The sequence below is a fragment of the Salarias fasciatus genome, chromosome 2, assembly GCF_902148845.1.
Source record: "Salarias fasciatus chromosome 2, fSalaFa1.1, whole genome shotgun sequence".
In the NCBI taxonomy this organism is placed as follows: domain Eukaryota; kingdom Metazoa; phylum Chordata; class Actinopteri; order Blenniiformes; family Blenniidae; genus Salarias; species Salarias fasciatus.
The window spans coordinates 15,790,870-15,810,220 of NC_043746.1; the positions used below are offsets into that span (position 1 = coordinate 15,790,870).

Genomic DNA, 19,351 nt, shown 5'->3' on the forward strand with positions numbered 1-19,351 from the left:
ACTCCCTTTATTTCCAATGCAATAAACCGATTCTGTCTAGACCTCCTAATAGAGGCTGCAATTTAATGAAAACTAACAGGAAAACACAAGGTTTCAGCTTTTAATGTCAAATTCGGTCGTGTATTTGAAATTTTCTGGAACCAGCTGCTGAGAGTAACATGGTTCTCATGTGCACCAGCCCTAAGTGACTCATGAAGAAAAGACCAAATGCCGACATGGTGTATTATGTAAACATAAGGTTTATTGCAAATGTGCAGTTGTATCCAAACACCATAGTGAACAACTGTTTTCAGGATACTTTACAGCAACAATACCATTATCTTTACAAAACATAGAAACTTTAGCGCTACCTACAAACACTTCTCCCTGTGAAGCTTTTACACATGGTCCTGATATTCTCAGCCTCTGTTGTGAGAAAAAGGAAAAAAAAAAGAAAAAGGAAAAAAAAAAAAGGCAAAGTCTTTGGTAGCTGGAAAACAACAGCAACATCTGAGCTCAGTGTGGAAAACGCGTTCCTCGGTTTCTTACAGGCACTGTTGTCATGCCATTGTTTTCAAGTTGGCGTCTGAGCGAACAAAAAAAATGAAAAAAAAAAAACGGACCAGAGGCTGGATGATGATGCCGAACCCAGGAGTGCATCTGCAGCAGGAAATGCAAGCGTCTGCTCACTAAGCGTCTCCATTAGGCTAACCTCAGGACATCTGCTGTCCTGTGAAGAGTCGGAGGCAAACGGCGAGGGGCAGATACGCCCCGTTACATAACAAACGCTGTACAGTGCTCTTATTTTCTTTACAAAACAACTGATTTTTGTTTAGAATCACTAACAAAAACAGAAGATATAGCACAATTAATTTTTCCCCCAAAAAAGCAGCAAGCCCCAACTGCAGAGCAATACAAGATTACATGTTTATGAATCATTACAGTATACTGATCAGTCTACTGCAGCGGTTCACCAGCTCCATTACTGTATTAACCTCCACCTCTGCTCATCCGGTTTGATTATTCTTGTTATGCTTTTAATGTACAAGAGCAATACACTGTAGGTACAAGAAGGTCCTTGTGACGTGGCTGAAACGTGCAGCTGGAAGTCCGTGAAGCTTGTATTTTGCGATGGGACAAATCCGCATGGAGGGGCTGTTCTCGTCGAGACTTGGAGGACCGTCTCGGATGGGTCTCCTCTGGGTCGGGCGGTGGGGGAGGAGCAAACTCCCCCCCGCTTTCCAAGTCAGCACCTGCAGGGCCAGCCCAATCAACACCTCCTCACCCCCTCTCTCTAGAGCGAAGGGCGTTTGCTTGAAGGGTTCGGCTAGGCAGGGAAAGCCCCCCCGCTGTCTGAAAGCGAGCGCTCGTCTGTGTCTAGTCGGCCTTCTCTCTAAATCGGAACACTTTAAGTCTACAGACACGGACTAGGACAAAGAGTTGGACGGCATCAGAGGACGGGGCCTGACGCGGCGCCGGTCGGAGTTCTGTTTTGTGCTTTTCAGTGTCAACAGTTCATTTGTGTCCCATCGGTCGTTTTCAGCCCTGAGGCGTCGCCTTCGTTGTTTCGAAGGGTTCTCAGCGGCGGCGATTTAGTAACGCTTACGTTTAATCGGAGGTCCATTACTGGAGAGAGATAGTGGCTCTGCCCGCCCCAAGGCAGAGCCACTTATACAGCAGAGCCAGCGGTGCAGGTCTGCTGCTGTTGGTGCTGGTCCGGGGTCATCTGGTGGCCTTGATTGTCCAGAGGTAGCAGCACATCTGTGGGGATGCGAGACTGGAACTTCTCCAGTTGCTCTGGACTGGCCAGGTTCTTCAGCAGGTAGTTCTCCCTCTCCAGCTGGTTGTTCTTCTCCGCCAGCTCTTTGATCTGCTCTTTGAGGATCTCCACCTCCTCGCGCACCGCGTACATCAGGTGGTTCTTCACAAGGTCCTGTTACGGCACAGAGGGAGACATAAAACCATGAGGGCAATGTTTGGACGTGCAGGGCTCACCTGGCCCGCTGCTCACCAGCCAAGTTTTTATTTTATTGTCTGTTGTGTAATTGCAGAAGTATTTATCTAGATCTCTTGTGAAATGAGAACATGCTCACATGTCACAAACGTAGCCTGTTTGTAACCTTTCTGTTTCTTATAAATGAGTCTGTTTATCAGAACTGTGGAAATCTTCCATGCACTTGACATAAAAACTTCCCAGCGCACTAACTGAACAGGTTATGTGCAGGTTACAAAGGAGGAAGTTATAATGGAGGCAACCAGCTGAACTACTACATGCTGTTAAATAAGGGCAGAAACATAAACAAACTACTTCTGCAATAATAAGCAAGCTTCTATTCTCACTTCATGAGACACCAGTGTTTCACATGTCGTCTGCTTGTTCCTTATTATTTGTGAACATTTGGTTTCTGTTTAGGTAATCCTAGCAGTGAAGTTAATTTTTTTGAGTGTATTTATATATAATAAGCATTTATTTGGCTACAGCAGTGTTACAGCGAGTTACTGTGACCTGTATCATATACTTGTTTAGTTTTCTGGCTGAAACTGGGGTTCAAACCCCAGTGCCACACACGTCTGCATACAAACTGAAGTAAACTGAACAGATGAGATATGAACATTGTGTTCTTGAATTGCAGTCTGCAGCAGGAAGCTGTGGTGTGTTTGTTATGTCAGCTTACCATTGCCTGTTCAATCTTGTTGTCAATGGCCACCACGCTAGCACCAGAGGCACTGCAGAGGAGGAGAAGAAGAACCCATAAATCAAAAGTGCACTGCAATAACAACTCTGAACTCGTCACACACTTTCTGAATGATCAGCGAGAGAAACACTTTGGAGCTGCAGAAACAGAAAGGAAAACTCTTCACTCTTTTGTTATCTGGTGTGTTTGCGCAGTGTAAATGATGTGGGTTTTCTTTTTCTTTTTCTTAAGTAAACAGAGCTGAGTGTACAAGGCGTCAATAAACAGCCGTCAAAGTACAAAAACAGAACAGTGCAGAAAAGACCAGCAGGCCAGAAAAGCACTTGAACGCATCACTACATCAAGATAAAGTGTATGCATTTTCAATCGAAAGGCCCGAACAACAATAAAAACCCGAGCATTCAAAGCTGAAAACATTAAACAAGCGGAAAAAAATACTATTGTTGACTGTATCGCAAGGTTACCTGTTGTCAAGTTTGACGGATACGACGTCTCCTCCGAGTAGCGAGGAGAAGAAAGAGATCGAGAAGTTATGCAACTGGTAGACGGCAACCTCCATTGGCGTTTTAGCGAACATCTCCGTGCTCATGTTGAGTACCAGACTCGTTTGGATTATGCTTCTCGCCACCGTTGCGACGTGGTTGATCACCGAGTATGTAGATCCGGGTTGGTTTGGTCTTTTAGCAGCGATGCACTAATTCCTAGTGCTGTGTCAGAGTGTGTGTGTGAGCTTCGCCGTTAGTAACGAGCGACTGTCTGATGCTATTTCTGCCACTGCCGCCTATTTCAATCGTTCTCGAATGACGTCACATGACGCGCGCATATATTATGCAAATGCGCAGAGGGGGCGGGGACTTCAGGTTTCGGATGGTGCCTTCAGTGTCATGGGACAAACTAGAGTGGTATTGTGCAGGCTACTGATTGAAAAAAAAACCCGCTTCTGTTGACAAAATAAACATAGACCCGGAAAAAGAGTGAGGTGCGTCAGATTACTATAACTTCTCAAAAATCTACTGATACCTTTAGATTTATATTACTATATTTTATGTATTTGTATTCCAATTCTGCACTGTACAAATTAAGATGAAAAAAAAGCACGTTTCAGTTTATTTTGTTACGCCTTATTTTGGCATGAATTCCTACTGACCACGTTTAAGCTCATTACCTTTATTTTTATGGCTTAAGTCAAAGCAATTGTGCCAAATCAATCACCTTTTTTAAGTATGATTGTATTCATGTCAAGATATGCAAACACAAAATGCAGATTACATTTACTTGTGGCTTTCTGTGGTGCACATGTGCCATTAAACATGATGGTACGACTCTCCAATTGATCAATATAAGCGGTGGAGGTTCTGGCCGTTTTTCTTTTTTGTTTTTGTTTTTTCTCTGGTATTTGTCATTTTCATTTTGGTTGGCCAATTCCCACTTTTAATAAAGATACTTTTTTTCTGTATTCACCAACAACTATATTTCTGTTACTGATAAATATAATGCACCTCCTCATTCAAACAAAGTAAAGTAGAAAACAATACATGCCATCAACAACAGTGAAACTCAAACTAACGAGTTAAGGAATGATCCTGAATGCATCACTGCCTCTGCCCTGTTTGTGAACTCCTCTTCTGCTTTATTCTGCAGTTAACCCACAAACCGAAATCTAGAGAAACTGTGACAAACACTAGAAAACAGCGAAACACGTCTTACAAAACTGGATGCAGAAATTGCATTTTGTCATTCATAAACACTCGTGTAGGTCAGGCTCCACAAATGATCTGATTTTTATCTGAATCATGCATTGGGGTGGTGTAGGTGTTTGCCATTGTCTTCAGAGTGTGAATTCTTTGATGCGGTTTGATCTCATACTTAATTCATTCCTGTATCAGATGAGTCAAACACAAACCTGTAAAGTGGTCTGCACGTGTTCTTGTTTGCTTGCACTGATAACAGACAACAACCGCATTCTGTAATCGTAGGTAAAGCTGTTTATCGCGGTATATGTGACAAAGTGTCCCGCACCACAGTACACATGAACATGTGCACAGAAAAGGTGTTTTTCCATCTTCCATCCTGGTAAATTTCCCTTCAGTAGACATGTGAACTCTAGTGGTCTCTAGTGGTGAAAAGGTACAATTAGCCACTACAGGGTCCCCATGAACAACATGGATCCTTTGTTTGGGTGGGAATTTTCCACACACTCCTCCTGGGAACTCCAGGTTGTTTTCCCGAGTTTGCACACGATTGTTCACGAATACATCTTATCACATAACTCATTCCATTATTATTTCCTATATGCCACTCATATAGTTTTAATTGCTTTGTGCTCTGTGCCGTTTGTGGACTTTAAAACACAGCCTGTTTTAATGTGAAGTAAATCTGTAGCCTAGCTCTCCACTACCCAAATAAACTATCACGATTGCCTCAGAATAGCTCCAGGAAAGAGGCACTGTTCAGCTGGAGTATGACCCCCTGCACTCCAGGTAGTCTTTTGGACTTGCACATTCCTACTTGTGACGCAATCGTACCGACTCTCCCGCAAAGTGCAATAAACAATTGGTGGTAAAAGCCAACTGCAGAAGATAAACAGAAAGCACACTTGCAGCAATTGCTCCCCAACCAGAATTTTCCACTGAGCAACAGAATGTTTTTTTTTTTTTTTGTAGCATGTGTGCAGGTTTATTGACTTTAGTGTGATTGCCCATGCACGACTCCTGTACGATCACATCATGTTTCACATTCTGTTCCTGATAACTGATATCAACGACTCAATAACATTTATGAAAATTTGTTGCAGAGCTTGGTCTTACATCTGATTATATCGTATTACATAATTCCACAATTACAGTGATGCCTTTGAAAAGATACGTTTGATTTGATTAATAATATAAAACATGCAAACAAATATATTGTTTGAATGTAAAAAATCTAAAGGTTTATAAACTCTAAGCATCAGTGCAGGTGAACTTCCTGTAAGCTTGGGTTGCATTGGGATATTGGAGTTGCATTCAAATCAACAAATGTCCGTCAGCGTTCAGATCGCTGTGTTATAAACTGGATTCCCCGATAAAGTGGGGGGGGGGGTTCTGTTATGTAACCAAACAATTAGAGTGGACGGGCTGACTTTTGCTTGGCCTAATACGGCTAAGCAGAGAGCACATTGACGGGGTATTAGGGCCCATAGTGCCTGTCGGCTCAGATTTTGTGCTGTGACAGTGCAACTGCCAGGTTTAATATCAAGCTCTGTTCCAGCTATGAGAGGCAGGTGAATTACCTTGTCCTGCTGTGATAGTCCCATTTTAGAGGCGAGAGTCACAGCAATTGCCTTTGGTTGGGCTGAGGAGCACAGAGGAGGTCCAGACAGCGGGGTGCCTCCATGCTCTGTTTCAGTAAAGCATACTCAATGAGCCTCACGCAGTAAAGCGGCGGCTTTGTATACGATCGTTTCCGCATTTCCCGCTTCATTCACAGATTCAAAATTGCTTTGATACAAATTGACGGTGAAAGACTTTTACACACAATCGTATACGTTTCCCTATTAAATATAAATTTCACAGATTTCTTCCGTCTCCAAAAATTGAATCCTTCGTTCTGTGGAATGTTTTAATGCCTGACCATGTTTGCCATTTGCCAAACCCAGTGAGTCACTCCGAAGCTCGGCGATGGGGCCGCAGTTTCCATCTGATGTCCCTTGTGCAACGGCCAACCACGTTATATAATGCTGTGATTCATCTGCGCCATTGGCTGTGGAAGAATGAACCGTGGAAACGCCGCCAAACACCAAACTTCTGTCATGGGCGTGATTTTGGGGTTGACACACCAAATTTATCCAATGAAAAAAAATCAAATTCATCGACTTGTTTTAAGTCCAAAGTGGTGTGTTTTCCTCTTCCAGCTGCGCTCGGGCAATTAGAAATGCATGGCTTATGAGTGCGGCCTGCAAATCCGTATGCCTGTCATGGGCTGCAGCCAGAGGCGATCTGAGAGGAGGCTGTCCGCGTGGGCAACACGAATGGCTACATCCTATGAATACTGAGCCCTCTGCATACACCAGGACACCCAGAGGTAGTCATTATTATCACATCACCTCCAGTATTCCTCGTCTATGAATAGCAACGAGGTGGATGGCCTTGGCCTTTCTCAAGAGATGTTCGAATGAATTTACCAGGCTGTCAATTTCTGTCCCTAGATTGCATATAATGTTTCTTTATGCGATCTCCTCCGTTAAATATGCAGTGCATGCAGCGGATTATGACAAGACTGACATTGTCATCTGAGGGCTGCTGAAGATGTCACTTTTTTTGCCTCCTTTCAATTCTGCAAGTATAACAGAACAAACATGCGATATTGGTTTTCTGACTTAAGGAATACAAATATTCAAAAAGCAGTTTCAGGCTCATGATTACAGCAGGGAAATTAACACGTGCTACAACAGCATACAACCTCATTTAATGCTTTATATGTATAAAATAGCACACAAGCACAGGGAAACCATGCAAACCCTACACAGAACGGAGTGGAAACTAAACCACCGCTTCTCCCGCAGCCAGCTATCCCCTCAGCGGTGTTTATTGATGTCAACAGCCCCGTATCTTCATCATGTGGGATGTTCTCTCACTCGCAAGCCAAGTTCCGCGCTGATCCCCACTTACCGCCGATCTGGCCTCTTGAACAGACTCGGTGAGTAAGGTGGCGAGTAGCTCACAGCCCTCTCGGGATAGATGAAGTGCTGGTGGTGACAGCAGAGTCTCTGGGAGGGTTCGGCCAGGCGGAGGGCGCACACCGTCCTGGGGGACGGCGGCACGGCCCCGAGCCGGGCCGCTCGCGCCGGACACGAATGAGACTGACCCATGTCGGCTCACGAATGAAGGAGGGCTGTGCCCGAAAAGCGCCGACCCTTGTACTGTCCGCCGCTCACTGTTCTGCCGTTGTTTGCTCTCGACGACCGTGTTCTCAGAGCACAAAGGGACAATTGAAATCCCAACAATCCGTCTGGACGTGGAGGGACAACTGTGAGTGCCATGCCCGGCCTGACACTGCTCAGAATGACGGCTTCCTGGAGCGGCGCCACCATTCTCACCTGTTTGTTTCTGCCTCACAAAGGAAAACATCTCTTTCTAGCGTAGCTTTCAAGGTCGGTGTGATGACTGTTCCGCTCAGCCACTCGGCCAGTTAATCACTGGTAATAAGGCTCATAAAAGTCATAACTCAAACGTTGCTTCACGGTGTGAAAGTAGCACAGCGACAAACTCCTCGTGGTGTTTGACGCACCTAAACAAGAGCGAATGCTTTATAAAACTGCTGCACCTTGAGAAAAATTCAATTATCAGCTGTTGTAGTTTTTTAAAAAACTTTGGTTTTTCCTTTCTTGGCATCAAGCTGGCGCTGAGCGTGAATCAACGATACTGAGCGGCTCCTGCCGTGATTAATTACACCCTTCAACTCCAGTTTTGTCTGACGTCTCCTGTCTGGCTTTCATCTTGTCTGCTGGCAAGTGGAGAGTTTCTGACATTTGATATTGTATTCAGATTGTGACGCACAGACAACTGTGGTTTTACATGACGGACAGCTGAACCAGTTTGTGTATACAGATTTACAACAAAGATAAACTGTACTGGGGACACGAAAATACAATCGATAATTGAGATTTAGATAAAAAGCAGCGTACTGCTGGGATAATTAGTTAACCTGAGTTTTACGGCACACCCTTTAAGTCAACAAAATCCCCGTCAGGTTCACTAGATCCGTGTCTGACAATCATTGATCAGAATGATTGTTCTCTGGGATTTTCGTGGGACAGCATGTTCCTCAAATGGCCTAAAGTGTTTTCACTCATCATGTCAGGATTTTAATGAAACAGCATTAATCCAGGCTCAGGTAGATGTTTTCTGTTTTTCTGGAGGATCCGGAATCATTTGAAATGGGAGCATGCAAACTGATAAATAATCATAAAAATTCAAGTCTAAATGTTTCCATTCGTTTTAGAACAAAGCCACTTGTTGCAGAGAGCCGTTTAGTTCTGGGTCTCAGCGTTGTGGCCTGTTGGCTATTTTCACTTAAATAGTGGACACAGTTACAACAGCAGTTACTTTTTCTGGAAGAATAATCCTCTTTGGGGTCTTAACACATTGTGAGAGTCTCCCGTTTGCTGGATTTGGCCCAAAGGCTGCATGATTGTTGCCTCTGTTCTGGACTTTTGTGAGGCTTTTTATTGGTGAAGAAAATACATTAAACTATACTGTCATCTCAATTATTTCTAGTTTCAGTGTAATATTAGGTTATATATCTGTTTTAAATTCATGCTGATCAGTTTTCGTAGCAGACATTTTCAATTATGTTAATTTTTAAATTGGATTTATTAATTTATGTTCCTTAAATATATCTAATTCAACAAATCATTCATCATTTGTCTATTCTGACTCATAATATTTGTTATATTATAAACTATTATATATTTTTATACCTGCTTAACCTGCTGGGAACATGAAAACTTATGCAGGTTCACATTTCTGAGACCTAAACCATGCCGAGTCTCTTGTTTGTTGCTTTTCTGCCACGCATGCGGTGCCATGTAATTATACGTCTTCTGATTGTGATCTGTTCACAGACCAGACAAACACTTGTCTGTACAAACACTGTCAGACGCTCACAAACAAGCAGGACAACGTTTAAGTGTGACGATCAGAAAATCTTTCAACACGCATCATGAGGTAAACAACATAAATCTCTCTTCCTCAACTTGAAAAAAAAAGCGCTGATGAGAGCAGAGATGCTCGAAATCTGAGTATGAACAAGTATGAATCCTCTCCTGCAAAAAAATACAAACTAAAAATCCACCTCTGATATGTAAATGCCAGGGCTGAGTTGCTGTGTTTGGCACTTTTACTGAGCAGTTAGAGGAACCAAAATATGAGCATAATGGGGTTACATCCGAACTTAGTTGCAGTAGACATAGGCTTATTTCTTCTCTTTTCTTTTTTCCAAAGGCAGCTTTTACAAAGTCAAATTACAAAGAGGTGTGTGTGATTGTTGATATGTAAACTCCTTCAAATGCAGCCGGATTCATCCAATCAGTCCCTTTATGGAGAATTTCCTTTGAACAATACGTTAATTTTAGTTCATTATCCTCATGGACGAGAGGTTAAAACAATAGGAGCCTCCTCTAATCGTTTAAAACTACCTCTACCTTCAGGTCATATGAAATCATCTACAGTTCATTTGCTGTAGAAACTAACAGCAGGACGAGCAGCGCTGCTGCTTCCCACTGTACATCGCCGTTAACAAGCTCGGGGACTTCACAGCATCTGGCACCAGCCTGCAGTTCAGCAGGAGTCGGTCAGCTTTGGGCCATAATGCAAAGATTTACCTTGCGCTGTAACGGGGGCAGGATGCTGGTGCTAAATTTACTCTGAAAACACCGAGGCGAGGTGGAGACCCCGAGGAAACGTTGAGGGAACCTTTGTCAGGCCATGTTTCTGCTGCAACAACAACATCTCCTTGAAATAAAAGATTAATAAATACATTAAAAGCGACTGTTTATTCTGGTCCGTAGGAGTCCCGTCTGTATCTCAGCACAAGCATGGCCATGTGGGAAGATGTGCACATGGTAGTGTCCACCCTGACAGATGAGGGATGAGACTCCCTCAGCTGTTTGGATGCAATTAAGTGATCTCGCTAATTGCTGCACGGAGGCTCTATGAAAGGTCAAAAGTCGTGGACTCAATTAGCCGTGCAGCGTTAAATAGCAGTGAACTTTGGCATCCGCTGTGTCTCTGCCTGTTGATTTACTCTGAGTTATAAACTATACATCAAACACTGCGAGAACAGCTTTTGGTCGGCTCAATATTTCAAGGTGCATGTGTCAGACTCCAGATTTCCTCCAGCTTTAATTATTTTCAAGGTGGAAATATACTTTGCGACACCTGAGAAAAATGCCATTTGGAAAAAAAAAAAACCCATTTCCTGCCGATGAAGCGTTGTGTGTTTGGTCAGTGGAAGGCCTGAATAATGACACTCAAAAGCCGGATCCAAAATACACGGAGTTGCGATGGCTGACGCTTTGCGTGGCTGGATCATGTCCCGGAACAAAAGGTTACAGAGTTCAGCGCCATCTGTGCATATTCATCCGACTATGGTTACTTTAGTGTCCCGTATACCTCAGCTGTCTGGGTTGGTGTGGTTATGAGTATCTATGTCTAATCTGAGTTGACTTCGACGACGGCATGCTGACATTATACTAATGGGTACATACTGCTCTGAAATCCATCGCCGGGACGTGCGGCGAAGATAACCGACTCACGCTGAGCAACACGGAAGGAACCGGGGCGAGACGCCAGGCGGCGGTGGGATCCTCTCCTATTGGAGACGCTAATCTGTTGGAGCAACACGCGACTGGAGTTTGTGTTTATCATACTCAGAGTAGCACTCGCATGAAAATTGCATAAAATGTTTGCTAAATGAATGAGTCTTCAGGCAGTACTTAATTTTAGGGTTTTTTTTTTCTTTTTTTGGTCCCCAATTAGTGAGCAAACGTTTTTTAAACGGGTGCACAATGAAGAAAATAAAAATGTATAAATAAATAACAGCTTCTCTGTGACGATTATCTAACAAGTAATTTTTGATATTCGGTGGTGGAAACATGACTTGAATATTTTCCTCTCATCTCTGAGCCCACTCTTTATATCCAAATGATCACATAATGCTTCAAAACACATTTCTTTTTGCCACAATTTCCATCTTCTGTAAAGCATCTCTCTGGTCCATTGTCATCGCTTTTTATTTGAAATCAGTTTTTCACTTTCATCTGTCCGTCGCCTCGTTTTTCACACGAGTATCAGGCTGTGAGCGCAGCTGCGTGACCCAAGTCACCGACAACTGGGCCGCCGCCGTGGAGGGATCTTGGCCCTCGACGAGCGGCCTCCCGTCGCGTGTTTGTGTGCTCGCTCGTGTTTTTCGCTTGCTTCGCGAGCACGCCGGTGCGTGCGGTTGGCCGCGCCGCTCCGCCTGCGTGCGTCCGGCCTCGTCAGCGCGATCTGGATTTAACCGGACGGCCGGCACCCTGCTTACTCGCCCTGTCGGTGTCGTCCAAACAATGAGTCGTTCCCACAGACTCCAGCAGGCTTTTCCACTGAGCATTAAAGCTAATCCTTTGTCACCTGCGAGATGGCGGGCGGAGCGGTGACTAAGTTCCCATGGATCATTTCGGACGAGGCACTGACGGTCAACAACTTCTGCGGTCTCAGAATGTTCAACAAAAACAATGTTCGCGAACAAGATACGTGCATATATAAAGATGCCTTCAGCTGGTGTTTGCAATAAATAATGAGGTAAATCTGATATGTAGTCCTCATTAGCTTGGAAAATTACTTGAAATCGAAACATTTTTATGGCCTCCGGGTCACTGATGACAGCGATCAGGGCTGTGGGATACTGACTTATTCATAGTAGCCCGAGGAACTTTCATTAGCTTGCATTTTACTGATTCCTACAAGCTGAACAAAGAATATAAATCTCCTTCAATACGACCGCAGGAACGGCTCAGATCAAAGAAAAGCGCTCTGAGCTGTACATTAAAAAAGAATCACACGCATATAGGAACTTTGTTTATAAAACCAGACTGCGACGTGCACTCGAGACATTACAGCACATTACGATATCTCAATTACAGCAGAAACTGGGTCATGCATGTGTGGAACAATGTATCATGGATCGGCACACAAACAGAATACTTGATACTGTTCTAAGTGTTTCAAGCAGGAACAGGAATATAAACAGAGACAGGATGAGGACCGCTTTTCCACTAGGAGCGAATGTACCCTGCAGATCTCTTAACGCTCACTTCAGGGATCTTGAGTGAGGGAGTTACTATTGAGGACTCTGATTGATAGCTGCAGAAACAGAGTTTCACATCGCATTGTGTTCATATGTAAATGCTCCTATAAATTTACCCAAACCTTTCACTGAGATGCCGCCTTTACTGTCTCTCAAAGGGGAGCCCGATGGAACCCAAAGCTCTATTGTGAAGTGGTGCAAATATCTTAGGCGCCTCATACATCTCCCCGCTTTCAAAAGATTAAAGCCATTCAGGTTTGGAGCTGGAAGACGCATCGGGGCGATAGGTCTCTACAGTCCCACAGAGGTACAGTGTGAAGAGCACGGGCGGGAGAGCCGAGGCCTCCAAGGACATGGCGTACAGAGTATTTCCTCAGCCTGTCTACGTGGTGAGAGCGAGAGTCCCCCACCGACGGGAGACGGCCTGAGACGGACGAGGACAGGGCCAGATGTTCTGGCCCCCGTCTCACCCGGTCTCGAAAGGAAATATGTTGCAGACGAGGAGAAAAGAAACAGAAAGACAAGTTTTATATGCCAGCCTTTAAGCACACATCAGCCCCAAAATATGAATAGTTCATGAGTACAATTTCTCTTATAATCCTCTAATAAAAACTGCAGTCTCTGAAGACATAATCATGTTCGTGAAATATCCGATAAGATGTTTATCTCTCAAATTACTGAACATATTAAATGGGTGAATAATGTAATGATGGTATATTAGAGCACATCATCAATATTGCACTGATGATGCAACAATCGCACGGCTTGTGCAATGTTGGTGATTAATAGTATGTGCATGTGTCTCAAACACTTTAAAGAACAGTGAATTCCTATAGAAAATTGACATATTTTCTATCCAAGTTGCAAGAATGAACTTCTGTTTAATATCAGCCAACATAAAAACATGTTCTTATCATCAGACATGCCCCACTGCTGCAGATATCAGCATATTTCTATGTTATTTTTCCTCATTTGACACAGCCCTTCAAGCTTTTCCTCCATATCTGCTCCGGATCTGTGCTCTTTGCTGACCGAACCATCCGAGACTAATTACATTCTGTTACACAACAGACTATAAGGTACCCATGCAATTGTATACCGGCCGTGGCGCAGACTGGTTATATAAGTCTGACTGCACGGTGGAGATGCCTATGCATGGCCACTGATTAATGAATCGCCTCCTCTATGCTGCGCTGCTCAGCTGTGTTGGGACTTGCATCTGTTAAAGTCATCTGAAGAGCAGTTAGTCGAACTGCTTGCAGCTTTGTATCCTTTGAAGCACAAATAGGCTTTTAAGACAAAAAAAAAAAAAAAAAAAAAAAAAAAAACAAGCCTGTCCTCCACCGTTCTTTACGTCAGACATCACAACTCTTTGAATGGAGGAACATCGCAGGCTTTACAGAAAATGTTGATCAGTCAGATTGACGCACATCTTTAAACATCCTCAAATATCAAACTCTCCCTTCATTCTGAGATCCGACAGCAGTGTTTATAATGGAAAACCAGATTCGCAGTATTTCAGGTAGTGACTCATACGAGGAGGAGGATCTGCATTAACCCTGCTGTGTGATTAAAAATATTCAGGGAGAACTGAGATATCCAGCAGTTTCAAAGGTTTTGACTTGAAAGGCCGTTGTTTAGATGTCCTGAAACACTGTTTGGGAGAGAACAGGAACTCCGGCCTATCCTGCTCTCTGCTATCAGAAGACCAGCCGCTTTGAAAAAGACCTCAGTCAAGATAAAACCTTCACTTCAGGGTGTTTGGTTACATTAACTGATGTAAATGAATGTGTTGTGAGATGACGACTTGTTATTGACAATCTGCAGCTCAGAAATGCATTTCTTTACTGCGGCAACTGAAACGTCAAAGCTATTCTTTAAATTCCAGGGATCTTTTTTCAGCAAACAACTGATTGGCAGGTTCAGGGCTCTTTTTCAGAAAAAAAACAACAACAAACAAACAAGCAATGCTTCAAGTGACTCTTAAACTTGGAGTCTCTCAGAGTACACAATATGAATTGTCTTTCTGAGATGTCGTTTTCCTGGTTTCGGAGCGACACAGAAGAGCGAGTAAACACGATCCGCCACCCCAGTCATTGTATAACAGCTCAGGTAAACAATATAGGCTAAGTTGGCCTGCCTCCAGCGTGTATTTAGTGGGTCTAAAGTTCACTTATGAAACCGGAGAACACTCTTGTATCTGTTCTGCACACACACACACACACACACACACACACACACACACACACACACACACACACACACACACACACACACACACACACACTGCACAGTTTCGCTGGCTGGTCAGACTCCCATGCAAGTGAACGTGTGCATTCAAGGATGGCTGCCCGACTCTTATCAACGCACCGTAATGAATGTGAATCAGGACAAACAGGAACACATTCCCAGAAAAACAAGACGCGTATGTACACAGAGTGGAGGTCACCGATGTACGCAGACCGAGCTCAGACAAACACGCACGCATCCCGACACACAGACACGCGCTCACGTAGCACCCGCTCACCCTCCGTCTCTGTCCTGACACGCAGATTTATCGTATTTGGCAGGCAACCTCTCACATTCTTGAGACACTGAAATGGAGAACTCTTCAACAACTTGGCACCTTTCAAATCTCTTTCTCTCTCTCTCTCTTTCCTCAAACTGGATTAAAAACACAGTGGGAAGAAATGTCACCTGAAGTATCGAGACTGAAAATGCCAGAGGCTGAGATCTAGCAAAAATGTCAAAGTCAGGTTTGAAAATGCCACTCTCTGACATCCGTCAAAATAAGAGCCCGTTTGAAACGTGCGTGACGAAGAGAGCAAGCAGATGGCGACGATGGCTCCGCTCAAGAGCTATTGCGACGAATGCTGAGCCTGACGTCAAATCGCTATCAGATCTGGCCTATCAGCGAGGAGGAGTGCGTAGAGGCCTTTTATTGTTGTGTCAACGGGCAGATTTGCCCACGTTAGCGGCATTCCGGAGCCAGAAAGCCGTCACCTTATCTTCACGCTTCTGTCGGATTGAAGCCACTGATGTGTGAGTTTCCCACCAAAATGGAAGCGTCTGAGCTTCACGCGAAAACAGCAGCTTCAGAGTAAAACGAAACAAACTACGAAGCACAGTTTGCTTTCACTTCAGCTCCGTATTGACCGAGTCTCGTATGTTTACTGTACATTCATCTAGCTGTGGACTCAATTGAAGCAATCCATAGAAAAGGTGTTTCGGTGGAAGAGACGGCGAGATATCAGCGAGGTCAGTCACTGATGTGAAGCACTCTGGGAAAGCGCACTGACTCAGGGTTGTCTTTGGCCTGAACCCTGCAAAAACACAAAGGCAGGCTGCAGGAGAAATATGTCAACATTCGCTTTCATGTTAAAGATTTATCGCCTCCAAAAGAAGATATGAGTCAACATGACAGATTTTTACACACGTGTAGGGATGCGAGACGAGTGGTGAATCATTTTTACTGAAGGTCACAATTCCATCAGATTTGGAAAAAGGACCTCTCAATCATGTGGCAAGACCTGTTTTAGAATAGAAAAGAAATACTTTTTAGCTCCTGCTGCTGACTAGAACATCATGGAGGAGCCGAGAAGCTCCAGATCTCAGTTTGAACCCCAGCTTGGAGTTTTGGAGAGAATATTTGCACAGCATGTAAGAAAAAAAAATTGTTTACTGAGAAGAAAAAAGTTATTTTTGTTATTTAAAGATTGATGAGGTTTGACAAACGGCGGGTATTTTTCAATTTCACGTCAGTGTGTGTCAGCTTGACTGTGTGTCAGTCATCCACTCCAGAGGAAAGACCATCAGCTCAGTAAGCCAAGCTGTTTTTAAATGGTGACTGCATGCAGGCTGCTCTGTCCTGATCTGCCCCTCTGACTCCGAGGTGGCCTTCCTGCCCCTCCTGCTCCTCCTGCTCCTCCTGCTCCTCCCCTCGTCCGCTTTAGAATGGCAGAAATCGCCATAGCAGCCATGTGCAGCAGATGATTGGCTGACACATATTATTTCTCAATCGGACATTTGATCTAACGTTGGTGGAGAGCACTTCCAATGTATTTAGAGATTTCTTCTGTTGATACATCTGGATAAATCTACAAGTACGATGTGACATTTTGCATTGGCTCTTAAAGAGGATGAGTAGAGTTGTGGCAGTTAAACTGCAGACGCTTTATTTGAGGAACTATTTATGGATTTGCAGAACTGAAAAAAAAAATCACTTCTTTCACAAGTTCTCGTGACAACACACACTCTCTCTCACACACACACACACACACACACACACCAAGCGACATGTCATTATCTTTGTTTTCCAGCAGACGTAACTGATTGTCATCGTCACGCTCGTTTAATGACCGTGGCGTTCTTTCTTGTTAACAACTGTAATTACAGTCCGGCCACAAAGCGAGGCGTGTTACCAGAGAGCCTGCAAGGTTCCCGCCAACCTCTAGGAATGCAAACACTCCTAGAGTGATCAAAGTCTTGACATATACTTGTATCTTTATCTGAAACCGCCACATATTGGTCCTTGCTGCTATCTTGTGTCTCGTCTGCCACCTTGTGCACAGTCTTTTGTCCTGCTGCTGCTGTCATCTGACTCTTTGTTGGGGCTTCTCTCGCTCCTCCTCCTCTTCTCCATGCGCACCGTGCACCTCCAACTCCAACAGCTATTGTTATTCGTGACCTTTCACACTTTCTGTGAGCGGTAAATCCCGTCTGACTGGCACGCTTCAGAAGAGCCTGACCCTGACGGGATAATCACCCTGCCTCTGACCCGTCCAGTCATATTCCTGGTTGTCTGGGACAGACGGGCCTATTTTTGGCTCAGGTGTTATCATGACACCGCGAGAGGACAAGCGAGCCTCAGGTATGTATGCGCAACTGCCAGCAGACACAGGGTGGGAGGGGCCACGGTGGAGCCGCTTCGGCCTTGTGCACGGCGACGATGAACTTGGGTATTTGTGTTTGCTCTGCAAGTGTACCATGTCTGGCCTGCGCCTCTGAAAAAACATTAAGCGCCCCGTCCTGCTGTCAGGCACGTAAAGCAACAGCGTTGCAGACATCTGGGCCCATTACCGAAATCAAAACACCATGCAGCAACTTGTGCTTTTATTCTTCTTTGGAGAAACGGGCTGCACACGGCCCATTTCTTCACACACATTATGTAAATATTCTGATTTATTATGCACATATTAGAAATAAAATACATCATGTAGAAGAAGAGCTTATTTTTGACGAATAATGTTGTTGACATATTTGTATTCGCTGTATTATATTATATTCATACATTGATAACTGGGATACCTTGTTGCTCCAATATGCTATGAAAAACATAATTTGAGGTCTGCAAAAAAAACATTACCAGAAATGTAAGTTCTTGTTTCAGCGTGCATTATCTGTGAACAGGAGAGAGAAGCAGGGCCGTGGAGCAGACAGGCTCGCAAACTGGCAGAATAACAACAATCCGCGGTATCACCTTTCGTCGGAGCGCGGCTCACCAGATACTGTTTGTCTGCTCGGTGCAGCCTGAGGACAGCGCCTCGCTTTGTGCTGCAGACTGAGCGCAGCGCTGCCAAACACCAAAACAGGAAAATGCAAAAATGAGGAAGAGAAAAGGAGAGGAGGAGAGCGAGGGAGGGAGAGAGGAGAGGGCTTTTACAGCTGTTGTTAAGCAGCGTTTCCTCTGATAGGAGCTACTGGCTGTACTCCCAGTTCTTTAGGTAAACTGTCAAAAAACAAAATTACCTTGGGATGAAAGGGAAGCTGACTTTAAAACTATGATTTAGAAAAGCGGTGCGTTTCTCAAATCCGTGATGAATTTAGAATTACAGCATCAAATACATTATATAGTGCAACTTCTTGCCTGGAGTTGTTGTAAAATACACCACTGTCAAGGTGAAATACACATTTTGATCAATAGAAAATGTTTACAAAACACTTAGGTTACAGTAGGTAAAGTGGATGATCTGTGGCTTCCGAACACATTGTTCAGAGGAACTTTGTGCGGGAGTAACGGTGCCGACATCTGCAAAATCCGTTAGCCTATTATCAGGGGATCAAGATGATCAGAACAATGTAAGTCTTTAATCTGTCCTCGTGCACGTCTCTCTGTGCCTGGAGCCCTGAGGGTGTCCGGACAGGCCGACATTGAGAAGAACTTCTTGATTCTGTTGTTCACACCATCATTGGTCTGTAGCTATAGGATCTGACACACATGGGCCACTGGTCGAGGCTGAACGCAGCTGCTGTTAATACTTCATTCTCTGGGATATCGGAATGTTTCAGGGAGAGCAGCAGAGAGATCTGAGAGGCAGCAGCGAAGCAGTATTTGCATCTGTGATGGTGAACGTGTGAACACGTGCATGCTGCATCCTGCTGGCATGATGTGTCCAACTGGATCAACAGGGATTTGTCAATCTTAGCATGAATTGAAACCTTGTGGAAGTTAGGATTTCAGATGATAACACCAGCACTGCGCCTTTAAACCGTCTGTTTCATTTCTACATCCTTAAAAACATTACTTAAAGTAATAGTAGTAGCAAATCTCCTGACCTAAAAATAGCAGTATAACGGGGACAAAAACATCCAAAAAGACAAACGCAGGACTACTATTCTCTCATTTCACAGCTCCAAATCCCTAAAGATTAAATTGCTACCAATGATTTGGTAAGTTTGTCACCCCAGGACTCCACAACGTGGAGATTTGCAAAAAAGAGAAATGTATTGGCTTCAAAACAAAAAAAAAACTTTTTGTTTTTAAGGTAAGAGTATTTTGGGGTTGTTTTTTTAAGCACAGATCTTAAAGTAAGGCGTCCCAGAAGATTGATCGGGAGGAATTCACAATG

At 44.0% G+C, this 19,351-nt stretch overlaps 1 protein-coding gene across 2 annotated transcripts in view; it reads right to left on the reverse strand.

Annotated features, from left to right (window-relative positions):
- Positions 1-221: 221 nt before the first annotated feature.
- tsc22d3 (TSC22 domain family, member 3) overlaps positions 222-19,351 on the reverse strand; it is a 33,895-nt gene continuing 14,765 nt past the window's right edge. Inside the window, exons 1-3 of one of the 2 annotated variants that reach the window (XM_030104666.1) lie at positions 3,140-3,448; positions 2,655-2,706; positions 222-1,912 (exon numbers count right to left, since the gene is read on the reverse strand). In XM_030104666.1, the coding sequence (XP_029960526.1) occupies positions 1,649-1,912; positions 2,655-2,706; positions 3,140-3,264 (441 nt within the window). In that variant the 5' untranslated portion in view covers positions 3,265-3,448 and the 3' untranslated portion in view covers positions 222-1,648. Of the gene's footprint in view, positions 1,913-2,654; positions 2,707-3,139; positions 3,449-19,351 lie in introns of those variants that run through there. The other variant, XM_030104658.1, reaches the window with a different exon arrangement.